At 36.9% G+C, this 13,703-nt stretch overlaps 1 protein-coding gene across 11 annotated transcripts in view; it reads left to right on the forward strand.

Annotated features, from left to right (window-relative positions):
• Window positions 1–13,703, forward strand: part of PPAN (PETER PAN-like protein) — a 36,746-nt gene that overhangs the window by 7,614 nt on the left and 15,429 nt on the right. For 6 of the 11 annotated variants that reach the window (XR_016044269.1, XR_016044270.1, XM_088851712.1 and 3 more), the window contains 4 exons: window positions 847–1,077; window positions 1,808–1,900; window positions 2,082–2,269; window positions 11,655–11,848. Coding sequence is in view for 7 of the 11 variants with exons in the window: in XM_088851712.1 (XP_088707838.1) it covers window positions 847–1,077; window positions 1,808–1,900; window positions 2,082–2,269; window positions 11,655–11,848 (706 nt within the window). In the remaining 4 variants the exon portion in view is untranslated. The remainder of the gene's footprint in view (window positions 1–846; window positions 1,078–1,807; window positions 1,901–2,081; window positions 2,270–11,654; window positions 11,849–13,703) is intronic. The other 5 variants (XR_016044271.1, XR_016044272.1, XM_088851715.1 and 2 more) reach the window with 1 other exon arrangement.

Consider the following 13,703-nt stretch of genomic DNA (forward strand, 5'->3'; position numbering starts at 1 on the left):
CAACCCAACAGGAGATTGGAGGACCAAGAAACTGAGAGTGACTCCAAGTCTGAAGATCAAGGTCTGAATGAAGCGATTCAAGGAGAAAAAACTCAATAGAAATTCAACAACCACTATCAAGGACCGTGGGATATCAACTAGGGGCAAGGAAAATTTAAAGATAACAAAGATTAGATACTCCTTGCTACTTAGAGGAAGGAAAGATGATAGAGTTCTCATTTGTTTCTTGGACGAAGTGCCACAATAAGGGAAATGCACCACTACCTCTTTTTTTTCTTCTCCCTCTACTTTTTTCATCCTCTTCAAGGAAAAAAAAAAGCAAAAAAAGAAAAAGAGAAGGGAAAAAAGAAAAAAATGGAAAAAAAAAAAAAGAACATAAATCTTCGTAAGGGTTCACTTTCAATTGCATTGTGCTATTGTTCCTTCTGGGATAGTAATGTGCTTTAACATCTGATATTTTACTGGAATTAATATGGGTTTTAGATCTATAGATCATTAGAATGACGCCCTGTATTTTGCAACTATCATGCTTATTATTTATTTGTAATCATAACCATGGCCTATTCATTGCTTTGATAATTGTTGATCGGAAATAAATATATTGGCATGGATGTTTTACTTGATTTGTTAAAAATAAAAGTGTTTGTGTTATCTTGAAATTTCTGAAGCTCATGGATCACCTATGAGATGTGCCAATATATTTGATAAATTTCCATGTAATTGGCTCTGTGCACTTGTACTTTGAGTATAGGTTTCTTACCTGGTTATTTACTGTTTTTGTTATGTATTTGAGTTCTGTATTGTGATGTGCCGATGCTCTACCTTTGTTTCCTTTGGGTTTGACAGGAGAAGAAGAGAAACAACCTTAAGGACTTCTTGAATCTTGCAGGGCCAATGGGTGTCACACATTTTCTAATTTTATCAAAAACAGATAGTTCTCCCTATTTGAGAGTGGCCAGAACACCTCAAGGCCCAACCCTCTCTTTCAAAATACACGAGTACTCACTAGCCGTCGATGTTGCTCATTCTCAGGCTAGACCAAGATGCCCACCAGAAGTGTTCAAAACCTCACCTCTGGTACACCACCACTCTTATGAGATGCTTCTTCTTTGTAATATTCTGTCTTTTTGTTTTGCAGCTTCCTAATTTTATGTTTGCTTTATCAGGGTTGGAAAAATAGGGACAAAATTTTTGGGGAAAATTACATATGGACCCCTAAAAAATTATTTAATTTCATAACTCACTTAGTTTTCTTATCGCATGGCATTAAGTTTTACAGGTATGTATCATCCCACCTCCTCACATCTCTCCTCTTTCTTGAAATTTTTTACCTCATTAACTGCCCCAAAGAATTATTTTTACCTCAGTAATTTGCCTTCCTTATCTCTAGCTTTTTTGAGAGACAAGAGAGAGAGGATTGGGGATTTTTTTTTTTTTTTGTTTCGGGAAATTATTGGGGTAAAGATAACAAAGGAAAGCGAGGAAGGGTGGGATGATATATACCTCTGAAAATTAATGCCGCGTGATAGTAAGAAGGAGAGAGGCGTTATTGAAATTGCATTTTTTTGAGGTGTCTGTACGAAATTTCCTAATGCTTATTCTTCTAGTTGTTCATTGCTAGTTGAGGTTTCTATTTTCTCCTTCTATTGCTAGTTGAAGTTTCTATTTTCTTCTTTTATTCATAATGCCACATTCGTGATTGCCTCAAGCTTCAACACAGTTTAGGTTACAAAGTTTTACTTATATATGTAGTTTATTTGATCTTCAATTTGCATAAAGTTGATAACGGGGAGGACTTTTTTGGCAGATCGTTCTTTCTGGTTTTGGAACTGGAGAACAACATCTCAAGCTCGTTACAATTATGTTTCAGAACATATTCCCATCAATTGATGTGAACACAGTCAGTACTTGTGCACTTACATGAATCAATCCTACTATATTTAATATTGCTATTGTAAATAGTCTTCTTTTTAATACACAAGTCGATCTTTTCTTCAAGAAAATATTTAATATCTCTAAGTTTAATTTTCTTTCCACAATATGCGTCACATGTTGCTCATGATGCTCCCCTTCTTATGCAGGTGAAGCTCTCTTCATGTCAGAGGATTGTATTGCTTAATTATGACAAAGAAACAAAGCTTATTGATTTTCGACATTATACAATTATGTTGCAGCCTGTTGGAGTCTCACGGAGAATCCGAAAGTTTGTACAGAACCATGAAGTACCAGATTTAAGAAATCTTCGAGATGTTGGTGACTTTTTTGCAAAGTGAGATACCTTTTCTCCCTTCCATATTCTTTTTTTGATGGAAGTTGACTTTAACTTAAAATAGAAGGAGTTACACCATCAAAGTTAGGTCCACCACTCGTGGACCTCAGATGTGTCATAGTCTCCCTTCGATATTGTTAACATATCTAGTGATGAAGTTATTTCTCAAAAAAAAATAAAAAACTTAGCGATGAAGTTAAAACTACAGTGACATAAGTGTTTTGACCATTTTCCCCATTAAAGTATAGGGAAAATATCTCCATACCCCCCATTTTTAAGTTTTATATCTCAATGGACTCAAGGTTTCAAAACATATTTTGGGTCATAAAAATTCTAAGTTTTATATCTTTTAACTCCCTAAGTTAACTTTATCCCTTTTAAACCTATTTTTTTGCCTCAAACAAATATAAGAAAGACATATCCTTTCTAAACACCATTCTCTATCTCTTCACATGATTTTCCCCTAAATCTCTCTCTACCTATTTTTCCACTCTTTCTCCCCTGTGTCTCTCACTCTCTCTTCCCCGTTAGAGAGAGAAATACAGTGAATGTTAGAGAGAGAAATTTGGAGGGAATATATCACGTAAAGAGATGAATGGTTTAGAATGAGCATGTCTTTTTTATATTTGTTAGGGCGAAACAAAAAGTTAAAAGTTGGTAAAGTTAGTCAGAGGGTTAGGAGATATATTTTGAATCTTTGGGTCTATTGAGATATGAAAACCAAAAATAAGGGGTCCGAGGATATTTTCTGTAAAATATATCCCACACTTAGATGCCATAATGTATGGTGTACATAGTGACAGTCTTTTGGATGCAATTGCCTAAGAATCACTTCCATTAGAAATAGGTTTCGCTGTGGGCCCAGGCACAGATGTAGTAAGGGAAGGCCAAGTGGCCTATAGCTACGATGAAGACCCAAATTCCGAAACACTACTAAGGGCATGTTGTTTCGCGTAAAAACATTTTTCGGGAAATATTTTTACGTGAAAGAATTCCCTCATGTTGTTAGGTATGACAATATTTTCACACCAATTGGTCCCAGTGCATCTTTTCATACCAATTGGCAGCTAATTGGTGCGAAATATTCCCAGACCTAACCACGTGAGGGAATTTTTCCATGTGAAAATATTTCCCGAGAAATATTTTTATGCCAACCAAACATGCCCTAAGGGAATTTATGTCTCCTTAAAATTTTCAAAACGTGGTTGACTCACCGAGTTATCAATTTCAAAAATGAAAACCTCTTTTTAGCTGTTGAGAATAGGCTTTAGAGTCATCCTTATAGGGGATGTTGAAATGGAGCATTTCTTGAGCTCCAAATCAATTTGTTTTAGATCAATCTGATACATAATGAAGATTTGAGACTTTATGGGCTCTTGGTTTATAGAATCTTTTTGATAATGTAACCAATTATTATAGACAATACAAATATTAGAATACTATAATCCTTCTGTGTTTGAAAGGGATTATAGGGGAGTTAGAGCGATTGCTTCTTAGGGCAACAGATATTATTTTGGACAACATGATGCTATGTTTGCAAGACCTGAACTTACCAAACATGCTTACCTGCCCAGAGTTGTCTTGATAGAGCAATTCCTCATAGTGGGGCCGTGGCTTGAAGAAAATATCATTTTGTCTATCAAATTGCTCCCTCAAAAACCTGTTGTAAAGGACGAATGAGTCTCCGAAACCCAGCTTATCTTTGCTCCAGATTTTACTTTACCACTCAGTAGAAAATGATGATAGATGTTCCTCTTTTGATCTTCGCTAGGACGAGGTTGTCCATAACTCATCCGAGCAGTCCTTGGGAAGATTGCCATGATAATCAACTTATGCGGCCTTGAATGACTCATAAAGGGTATGCATATTAGGGAAATGGAATTCCCTATTATAAAGATCGTAGCCAGTGAGGACCTTGTTTATTATCACCAGATATAAGCCACAATTGAATTGATCAAGTCTTTCATACTAAACCAGGCTATTTAATAGAGATGTTGTTTAAGGGATTCCTTTTGCATATTCACAAATGCCATCTGCACAACTTGTTTGGGAACTTGGCCTTTTGTCAACCTGGCATTTACAACATTTGCTATGTTTTTGGCTGTCATTAAGGTGGATGATCTGGGCCAAAGTTACCAGATAGCCCAAGAAGATAGTTGCTCCAGCTCTGGAAGCTGCGATCCTACGCTTTGGAATATGGGATCTCGATTCCAGACATTTTTTTGAATTTAGGGATCTCAATCCACAAAGTTGGGGATCTAGATCGCCCTCATCCAAATCATGGGTCCATGAATGAGTGGGATTGAACCTCTACCGTGGAATCGAGTTTCTTTTACATTAGTACCGAAGATCGCCAACACAATTCGAGTTTCATGCCCTGATTACCCGCCTGCATCTTCCCCCACCCATCCTCTCTCTAACTCTCTAGCCCATTCTCCCTCTCTCTCTCTCTATCTCTTGGCCCCTCTCCTTCCCTCTCCCTCCCTCTCTCTCTCCTCTCTCTCTCTTGCTCTCTCCCTCCTGTTGCAAGAGCATATTTCTCTAAAAATTCTGAAATCTGAATTGGTTTTCGATATAAAGATCTATCAATTGAGAAACAGTTCCAATACCAACAATGGAAATCAGGGTTTGCAGCTTGAAGTTTGATCTTTGAACTTGTATATCACAAAAATAAATAATAAAACATACAAGCTGCTGCCATATCATATTATGAAACTCATAGATGCCGGAGAGCAGCTGTAAAGCTAAAGCTTTACCATGTCCAGCCTTAAATCCGTATCATTTCATTGACTAGAAGCTCTATAGGCTTTATGCAATTGATCTTTGTCTTTAATGCCTCTTGTTGACCATATTCACCAATACATGTTGACCATATTCACCAATACAGAGACCTTTGCAAGCTTACCCTTTCTTTGCTTTTGGACCCTTTTTTTCTCTAGAGCTAGAGAGCGTTTGACCAGTTTTCTTGCTCAATACCCTGTGAGTGAAGGAACCCAAGTGAGGGAAAACAAGGACACCACATTTCCATCAAGCACTGGACCTTGTTTCATGTCTGAGAATTGAAACACACTCCAATGATTAAAAAAAATTTAAAAATACTTTAAAAATGGGATTCATAATATTTAATGATTCTTTGATTTTTGACCATTATTCATATTGTTCAACTGATTTTGTTCTCGTGCTAGAGTACCCTAGTTAAGTGCTCTTAGGGAGCCTTGATTTTAAGCTGGACAGACCTTGATCCTGTACCCTTCATCATTCGATCCTCGACAAATTTAGATTGCAATCCCTTCATATTGGGATGGCAGTCCCTTTAACTCATGGTACATGAATCTCGATCCCTAACCCTTGGATCTTCGTGCATCTCTCAATTCCAAGGTCTCGACCCTGCTCCGAGGAACCTTAGTTCATAACCCATACTATCAACCTTTTAAAGCTCAAATTGTCCTTCTTCTTTCCATCTAGTGAAAAGTGCACCTTCTCTAAAGAAGTTGGCGATAATTGGTGACCCTCCATATCTTTAGGGCCTCACAACACAATCTGCCTCCAGAAATTCTGTCCCTTATATAAGCTTCTCTAAGATACCAAATTGCAATTGACCAAATGGCAACTTACTAACATCTGAAGACACTTTCTCGAACATGCTTGATTGCATACTGCTGAAGCATTTGGTCCAGCCAGCCTTATGATTCATGATTCTTGAACTTGTGTTCTATAAAATGAACTGAGTCTTCTGTCCCACCTGATTTCACAAGAAATCACTATGTACTCTCCATAATGATTAGTTCTTTATTCTTGAAATTGGGATATGTTCATCACTTTTGGGATATCATGACTGGTTTTGACTTCTTTTAGTATAAGACAACATGTGACTTGGATTTATTTTGGGTCAATCCTAATCCAAAAAGCAAAATCCTGATAGACAAGGTTGTTTATTTATTTATTTGTGGATACCTAAGTGCATAGTTTATCACAAAAATATGATTATTCTCCTTTGAATATTTTACTAAACTATGTAGAAAGAGCAGAATGGCCCTTATGAAACTTTGTATGTTTGGTGATAGATGTGGATAACATTGACTTACTTGAGCAGAAATGCACTTAACTTTTTGCCTTGAAGGTTCTAAGAAAGGTTAAAAAAAACGGATCGGTGACCCAGATCACCCATCCCGAAAACTAGGTTTGGATCAGTTGGATCGGCAAGATCTGGCATTAAAGATATTGGTATTGCATTATAGTTTTTTTTAAAATTAAAAATACATCAGTATTGAGAACCTGTCTCATGTTTGAATGTTTGTTATCCATTACATTCATTTTATAGTCAAATAAAATTTAAAATGCAACTCAATCCAATCAAATGGATATCTCTAACTCAAATTTATCTGTTATATATTAAGTGAGAGGACTACCCCGCATATTCTTTCACCACGTGTCCCATGATATTAATAACTTTCTCTTCCCTACATCTCTCTTATGCCCATACAATCATCTCAGGCACTCTCTCCCCCACATCTTTCTCATACCCATACATATCATCTCATCCCATTCTTTCCCTTCCTTTAATCATCCCTCTTCTCTCTCTATTTCCTAATAACTCCAAGGTTTCTCTCTCTTCTTTCCTCCCCCATATTAATCTCTCTCCTCTCCCATATTAATCTCTCGCTCCTTTCTCCTCTCCCCATATTAACTATATCTCTTTTAATTTACTCTTTTCCCCTTCTCCCTCCCCACATTTACTCTCGCTCTTCCTCCTAAATGCATAAAAACCATAAATATAGGTAACTCTTTTTTAATGTAGACATAAATATAGGTAACTCTTTTTTTAGTGTAATGTTTTCATGCAACTCTCTTCCTCCTGCATGAATAAAAAGACAAAAATATAAGTAACTCTTTTTTTAGTTTTTATGTAACTCCTTTTTTAATATGATGTCTGTTTATCTCTCTCTTTCTATTTAATTTACTCTCTCTGCCTCCCACTTTTCTCTCCCTTCTCTATGTAATTTATTCTCTACCTCCCATGTTTCTCTCTCCCTCCCATGTTTCTCTCTCCTACTATGTAACAAGCCATTCATGTTTATCTGCCTCCCACGTTTCCCACTCCCACCCTGTCACACCCAAACTTACGAGGAAGCTCTCTCTCTCTCTCTCTCTAGACTATCCTAGAACTCCCTCGAGTAGTTTTTTTTAGAAATATTTTTCTAAATGAAAGATAGAAGGTATGTTTTCCATCTCTATCTATATATATAGTATATTATTCAAGTTACAATGTAGTTTTTTAATTACAGCTAATAAGTGGTTTGAGCTCACTCACCCTCTATATCTCTCTCTAGCATTGTTTGCAAAATCGCCCGATGTAATCGCTACCCGCCTAGTTAGATCGGACCCGGCCACTGGCCGGTTCCGGTTTTGGGTGGTTAGGGTGATGAGCCGGTATTTAAAAAAAAAAATTCAAAAAAATTTATATAAATTCTCAAAAATAAGGAATTCGATATGTAATGCATTTTTAAATATTCTTTATGTTATGGTAAAGATTAAAAAATGTTTTGGTCGTTAATACTAACTTTTATGTTTCCCATTTTTTTTAGAAAATTTTAAAAATTGCCTTAGGAAAATATAAACTGGGTTAAAATCCATTTTTTTCATTAATTTTCAACTTTATTTGAATCTGTTTTGTTTTAATCATGCTTTATATGTTTTTCATTTTATATTAAATTTTTTTTTTTTATCTTTTTTATTCTTTTCAACACTTTTTTGACAGCCCGGGACTTACCCGGTTAGAGCGGTTGAATCGGCCGGTTTACTGGTAAGGCCGGTTAAATCGCTTCTAGGCTCATGTCCGGTTAACTATCCCTGTTCGATTTTACGAACATTGCTCTCTAATGTTATAATAATAATAATAATAACTATAACTATAGTTATAGTTGTTGTTGATGTTGTTGTTATTACCATTATTATTCTTTATTTTATTGAATCATTTTATTTTATTTATTTTAATTGCATATAACTTATTTATTGATATTACTCTTTCTTCTAGCTTTCTCTTGCTATTTTTCAAATGGATTATGTCTCTTTTGGTCTCTATTGGGAAGTAGAAAATTTGTTTATTTTTGTTTTATTCTTATGTTAAATGCTGTATCGATTTATTTTCATCTCAATTTTTTCCTTTTTATGTATTTTAAATATTTTATGATTATTTGAATATTAAAAATCCTTTTGTAACTACAATATTATATTTCTAGCAAAAAAATATGTGATGAAGTATATATAAAATTTAATTCCTTTTTTGGGAGATACTTGAGTAATTTTTATTTTCTAATTATGAATTTTGATCACCTCTCCCCTAGCTTTCCTCACTATTTTTCATTTGCCCTATATCAATTTTTATTTCTCTATTTAAAATAGCATTTAAAATATTTTCACCTCCCTATAATCGTATTTTATCACAAATAGTATACCTGAATTAGTTATTTATTGCATGGTTTTTGAAAAATCATAATTATTTCATAAAGTTATTCAATAGTGAGGATAAATTCAATGATCTCTAAGACCATGTTTTATTGAAAATATTTTTCAATGATAAACATGTTTCAGTGATTTATATTAAATATCACGTTCAACGCACGTGCATATTACTAGTTGTGAAAAAAAAGGAGGTGTATGATATTTTTGGAGCTTTTGATTTAATAGAGAGAAAACAAAGGTATGACCTTCACAAATAAATAGATCTAATGTGCAAGAATTAGTACAGACAAGAATATAGCATTTAGAAACATGAATTTGCAATCATGTGGGTGTATGGACTAAAGGTGCCCCATGAGCTAGTGTTATGTTTTTCTTTTAAAATATTCCATGAACTAGTATTATTTTTCTTTTGAAATATCCCTTAAATTAATATTATTATTTTCTTTTTAAATATTCCATGAACTAGTATTATTTTATTCTTGTTAAGCATCCCAGTGAACTAGTATTATTCACCCCACATTTTATTAACCGGAGTTTATTCACCCCTACATGTTTGAGAGAAAGGAGGGAAAAATTATCCCACATCGAACATTTGTGTGAGCAAAGGTCTTTATAAAAAGGGCATGACCCAACTTCCTTGTGATGAGTTGCCATGCATGAGGTGGCATAGTTATGCCTCATTTAGGAAAGTGGGGCCAGCGATAATGTGCCCATATTTTTTAATGAAAAAATTAAACGGTTGCAAATTTAAAACTGGGAAGGGTGAGCCCACATTTTCACTTAAAAAATTTGTGTACTAAAAAATTGAAAAACGTGATTGTTGCAACCGATTAAAAAACGTGGGAACAGGTTGAGGTGTTAGGTTCCCTCTGACAGAACTGACATGGTCTGGCCCAACCGGGCTAGATCTAGGGAGAAACGGCTGGCTCTCGATATATTGTGGGAACCAAATTGCCTAGGACAATTTTCTGTCAGGATCGGAACCAATCCGGATCGGTGAGTTTTCAAACATTGGTTCTAAGTTCCTCTTGGACCCCCAAGAGTACAACTTAGGACTTTGAAGGTCTTAAGTTCTTTAATGCAGGACCTTGAAGGTTTCAAGGTTCTAATTTTCTCCTAATCGTCCTAGAGCCACCTTAATTGCCAGATAGAGGCTCTTGGGAGTCCAGCAAGAACTTAGGACCTTGAAGGTCCTAAGGTGGCTTGTGGGGTCCTAAGTTCCTCCTGAACTATCAGGAACCATCCTTTGGCATTTGAGGTGGCTCTTGGGGGATTAGGAGGAAACATTGTTGCTAGAACCTTGTAGGCAAGGTCACGGACCCGGTCCAGAACCTCGATCCCATCATTCCGGCCAAGGATCTTGGATGGAACGTGAATCTTAATATTGTGATCCTCGTTTCTAGCAGGTTTGAATCGTGGTTCTATGATGTTTTCTCTACTCGGTGGTGCTTTATATGCACGGATTTAGGTTTTTGGCCAATGGTAATGTGAACCTAAACATAAATCGCGATCAAGGTATCAAAAAACGCTAGGCGGCCAGCGCCCTGCGCCTAGCTGGGCGGTCAGATCCTCGGGCACCCTGTAGTGGAAAATCATCAATTTTTAGCCCTGTAGTGGAAAATCATAGCATTTTTAAATATATTTGCTATCCTAATGTACATAAATGCATATATTTGTGTCAAATTTTGTAATTTACTCCATTTCGCAACATACGTTTTACTTTGGGGGTTCAAAAATAAACCCCATAACTTTTTATACAAACTTGAGGGTCAAAATGACCTATTTTTCCCTTTTGGGCGAATTTAAAAAGCAATTTTCGCCTGACTTCACTGGGCGCCCGCCCGGGTGAAAATGCCCGTTTCGGGCGTCTTTTCATGAGGCGCGGTTTTTTGTTAAAAACCGCCTAGGCGGGCAGACCCTTTTTTTAAACAATGATCGCGATCTCTTATAACTCACTAATTTCGATTCCTGCATCATGGAATTGAGATTCCCTATAACAAGGATCGAGCTTCCTTCATATAGGATTGTATGTATGACGATCCTAACCACATGGATCTTCTAGCAATCCACAGTTCAACAGACCTGAACTAGTTCCATTTCGGGGAACGCACCCGCACTTGACAACTATGGGAGGAACTTAAGATCTTGAAGCTTCTAAACTATTTTTGCTTAGGACCTTCAAGGTTCTAGACTCTACCTTCAAGGTCCTAAGTTCATGGATCCCCATGATCCATGCTCTGGCAACCAAGGTGGCTCTTGCGGTCGATGAGGAACTTAGGACCTTAGATGTCCTAAGTTAAAGACCTTAGGTCCTAAGTTTGCTCTCTTGGGGGTCTAGGAAGAACTTAAGACCTTGAAGTTCGTAAGTTGACGGTAAGTTGGTCATTTTTTTAAAATGAAAAAAAATGGATATGACTGTAATAACGGAAATTTGGGGGGGACTTTTCTAAATAATGAAAATTCATGAGGATCGATGTGCAAATGTCTCAGTAATAAATCTATTCGGTAATTACTAAAATATTTATGCATTAGCTCTAGCATACAATTTGTCGTATACCTCAAATCCTAGCATGGGTTAACTAATCAGTTAGAGTCCTCTGAGATAGTGCTTGACTTACTAATGGCTACGTTAACTTGCTTGTGGTCCAAGTGAAGTTAGGTTAGGCATGGTAGTGACTTGTTTTAGATAATAGTTATTTGCCCTACTAGTATTCTATTAGTTCATTTGTTGAATTGCTTCTATAAAAGAAATACTAAGTTTACGAAGTTTCTATGTTTTTATAGTTATGTTATTTCTAGACTGAAATATGGAATTATTCAAGAGAAAAGCCCTTAGTTATATCTCATCGGTCTTCATGCATTTCATGTATTTATTTATGACTTGTAGATCAAACTTATTGGTTTATATGCCATATATTTGAAGGGCTGGCTATGGGTCTGAAAGTGAAGCAGATGATGAAGCTGCCACAGTCAGCTTGCCAAATGATCTTGGTAGAGTAAACCGTGCATCTACAAGAAGTGCAGTGAAACTTCAAGAGATAGGACCCAGGATGACTCTCCAACTAGTCAAAATTGAAGAAGGATTATGCTCTGGAGGCATTATATTCAATGAATACAGTAAGTACAGTATATTTATTTTATATTTCTCTACCCTTTGATGTCTTGAAAGTGCCTTTTACTTTATATTGGTTCAATGGAACAATCAGAGAAGACTTTAAATTGCTTATTTGCTTTTTTCATGAATGTATCTTTTTAGGGGAGTGTATTGCACACACACAATGCGTACACTGGTACACACATTGGAGTGCATACGATGTCCATTCAGACAAGGGATGGATGGAGATGAAATATTATATGGTCATGGCTCTGGTCACGACTGGCCATTTTCTGCGTGGACAGTTGATGCACTTCCTGTGCCTTACAAGCATGCACTTGCATATAGTATTTTCCTTCTTTATCATTTGCCGACTTGTATTTTGTTAAAGATAGATTTTGCATTTTATCACAATTCATAGACTTTGTAGTGTTATTTTCAAGGTTTAGCTGAGATGGAAGTTCAGAATTCAGTATTTGTTTTTTTTTTTTTTTTTTTTGAGCTAAGGTTAACTTTTATACTAAAGAGGAAAATTTTTACATGAAGTTTACTTCCTATTGGCATCCCACATATTGGGTGATCGGAGTACAAACAAAAATCATTGTAGAAAGAGTGAGCTGTTTTAGCAGATTTGGCATAGGGGTTGAGAGAGAAATACTTGCATAAAAAGCTCTTCTAAGAATATTTAAGAGCAAAATATAAAGGCTATTAAATCTAGCCTGCTTGAAGTTTGACATTCTTAAGAGAGAACTTAGGGGGAGAGAGATAGTTGGTGTTGTCTTCCTTTAGCTGTGGTAGTGGTTGGATAACAGCGCAAAGCGTGGTTCTACGATCAACCTGGGCTATGTTGATAGCTATGAGCTTGTAGGCAGTGTTGACTTGTTCGCTTGTTGGATCTTGAGAACAGAAGGCCTTTGGATTAGTAGTCCTTCAAGAGTGCTTCCCGGTCGGAGAACGAAGAACGTGAGGGTAGAGGATGAAGAGATTTGGAGAGGGGCTCAGAAGTTTATTTAGGTGAGAAGAAGTGAAGGACTAGAAGGAGAGGTGGAGAAAGGAGAGGCTAAAAAGATTGTGTGGGCGAGAAGAAATGAGTGAGGAGATTAGGAGGAGGGGAAATGAAGAGATGGGGGAGAGAGAAAATTAAAGATAGAGCATTTACAGTAAAATTATTGAAGGTGGTGATGAGATCCAGAAAAGGGGAGGAGCATGGAGATCCCGAAAGGGGGGAGAAGCACGGAGGAAGAGAGGTTAGGATGGAGGTTCAGAGGTTAGAGCGTTTTAGAGATAAGGGATAGAGTGTAAGAAGGGAAGAGAGTATTTGAGGAGTGTTGAGAAAGAGAATGAGTGATAGAGAGAAAAGAGAGAATAGGTGGAGCTTTAGTGGTTTTGAGGAGAGACTGTGCACCTGGACCACGAGTTGCGCCTTCTTTAGCCCAACGATCTGCTTCTGAATTGGCTTCACGAGGGATGAGTTATGGGTAGCCCAATAGATGATGTTTATGGAATCTTATTCTACCATGATTCCTGGGGCTGATGGTGCCATTGATACCAAAAGTTTAAGAAACTCAAAAGGGTCCAGTGCCTCCGCAAAAGTGGAGTCATTGACCCTTATATATTTTGACAATGTTCGTAAAGTTGCGGATGAGTCTGCAACCTGCCCACCTATTCCTGAGGGCCCTGGGTTCCCGAGATAAGAACCGTCTACATTTAGTTTCAAGAAGCCTGGTGGTGGAGGAGCCCGAGCCCATTGAGGATTGGGTCTTGGTGGGGGGGGGGGGGGGGGGAACTCCCAGTTTGTTATGAAATGGGAGATAGGGATGGAAGCAAAGGTTGGTATCGATTTTGCCCAATAAGGATAGATATATATTGCTTTCTGGC

This window comes from Amborella trichopoda, chromosome 11 (assembly GCF_054954075.1).
Source record: "Amborella trichopoda isolate Santa Cruz 75 chromosome 11, AtrichopodaSantaCruz75HAP2 v2.0, whole genome shotgun sequence".
Lineage (NCBI taxonomy): Eukaryota > Viridiplantae > Streptophyta > Magnoliopsida > Amborellales > Amborellaceae > Amborella > Amborella trichopoda.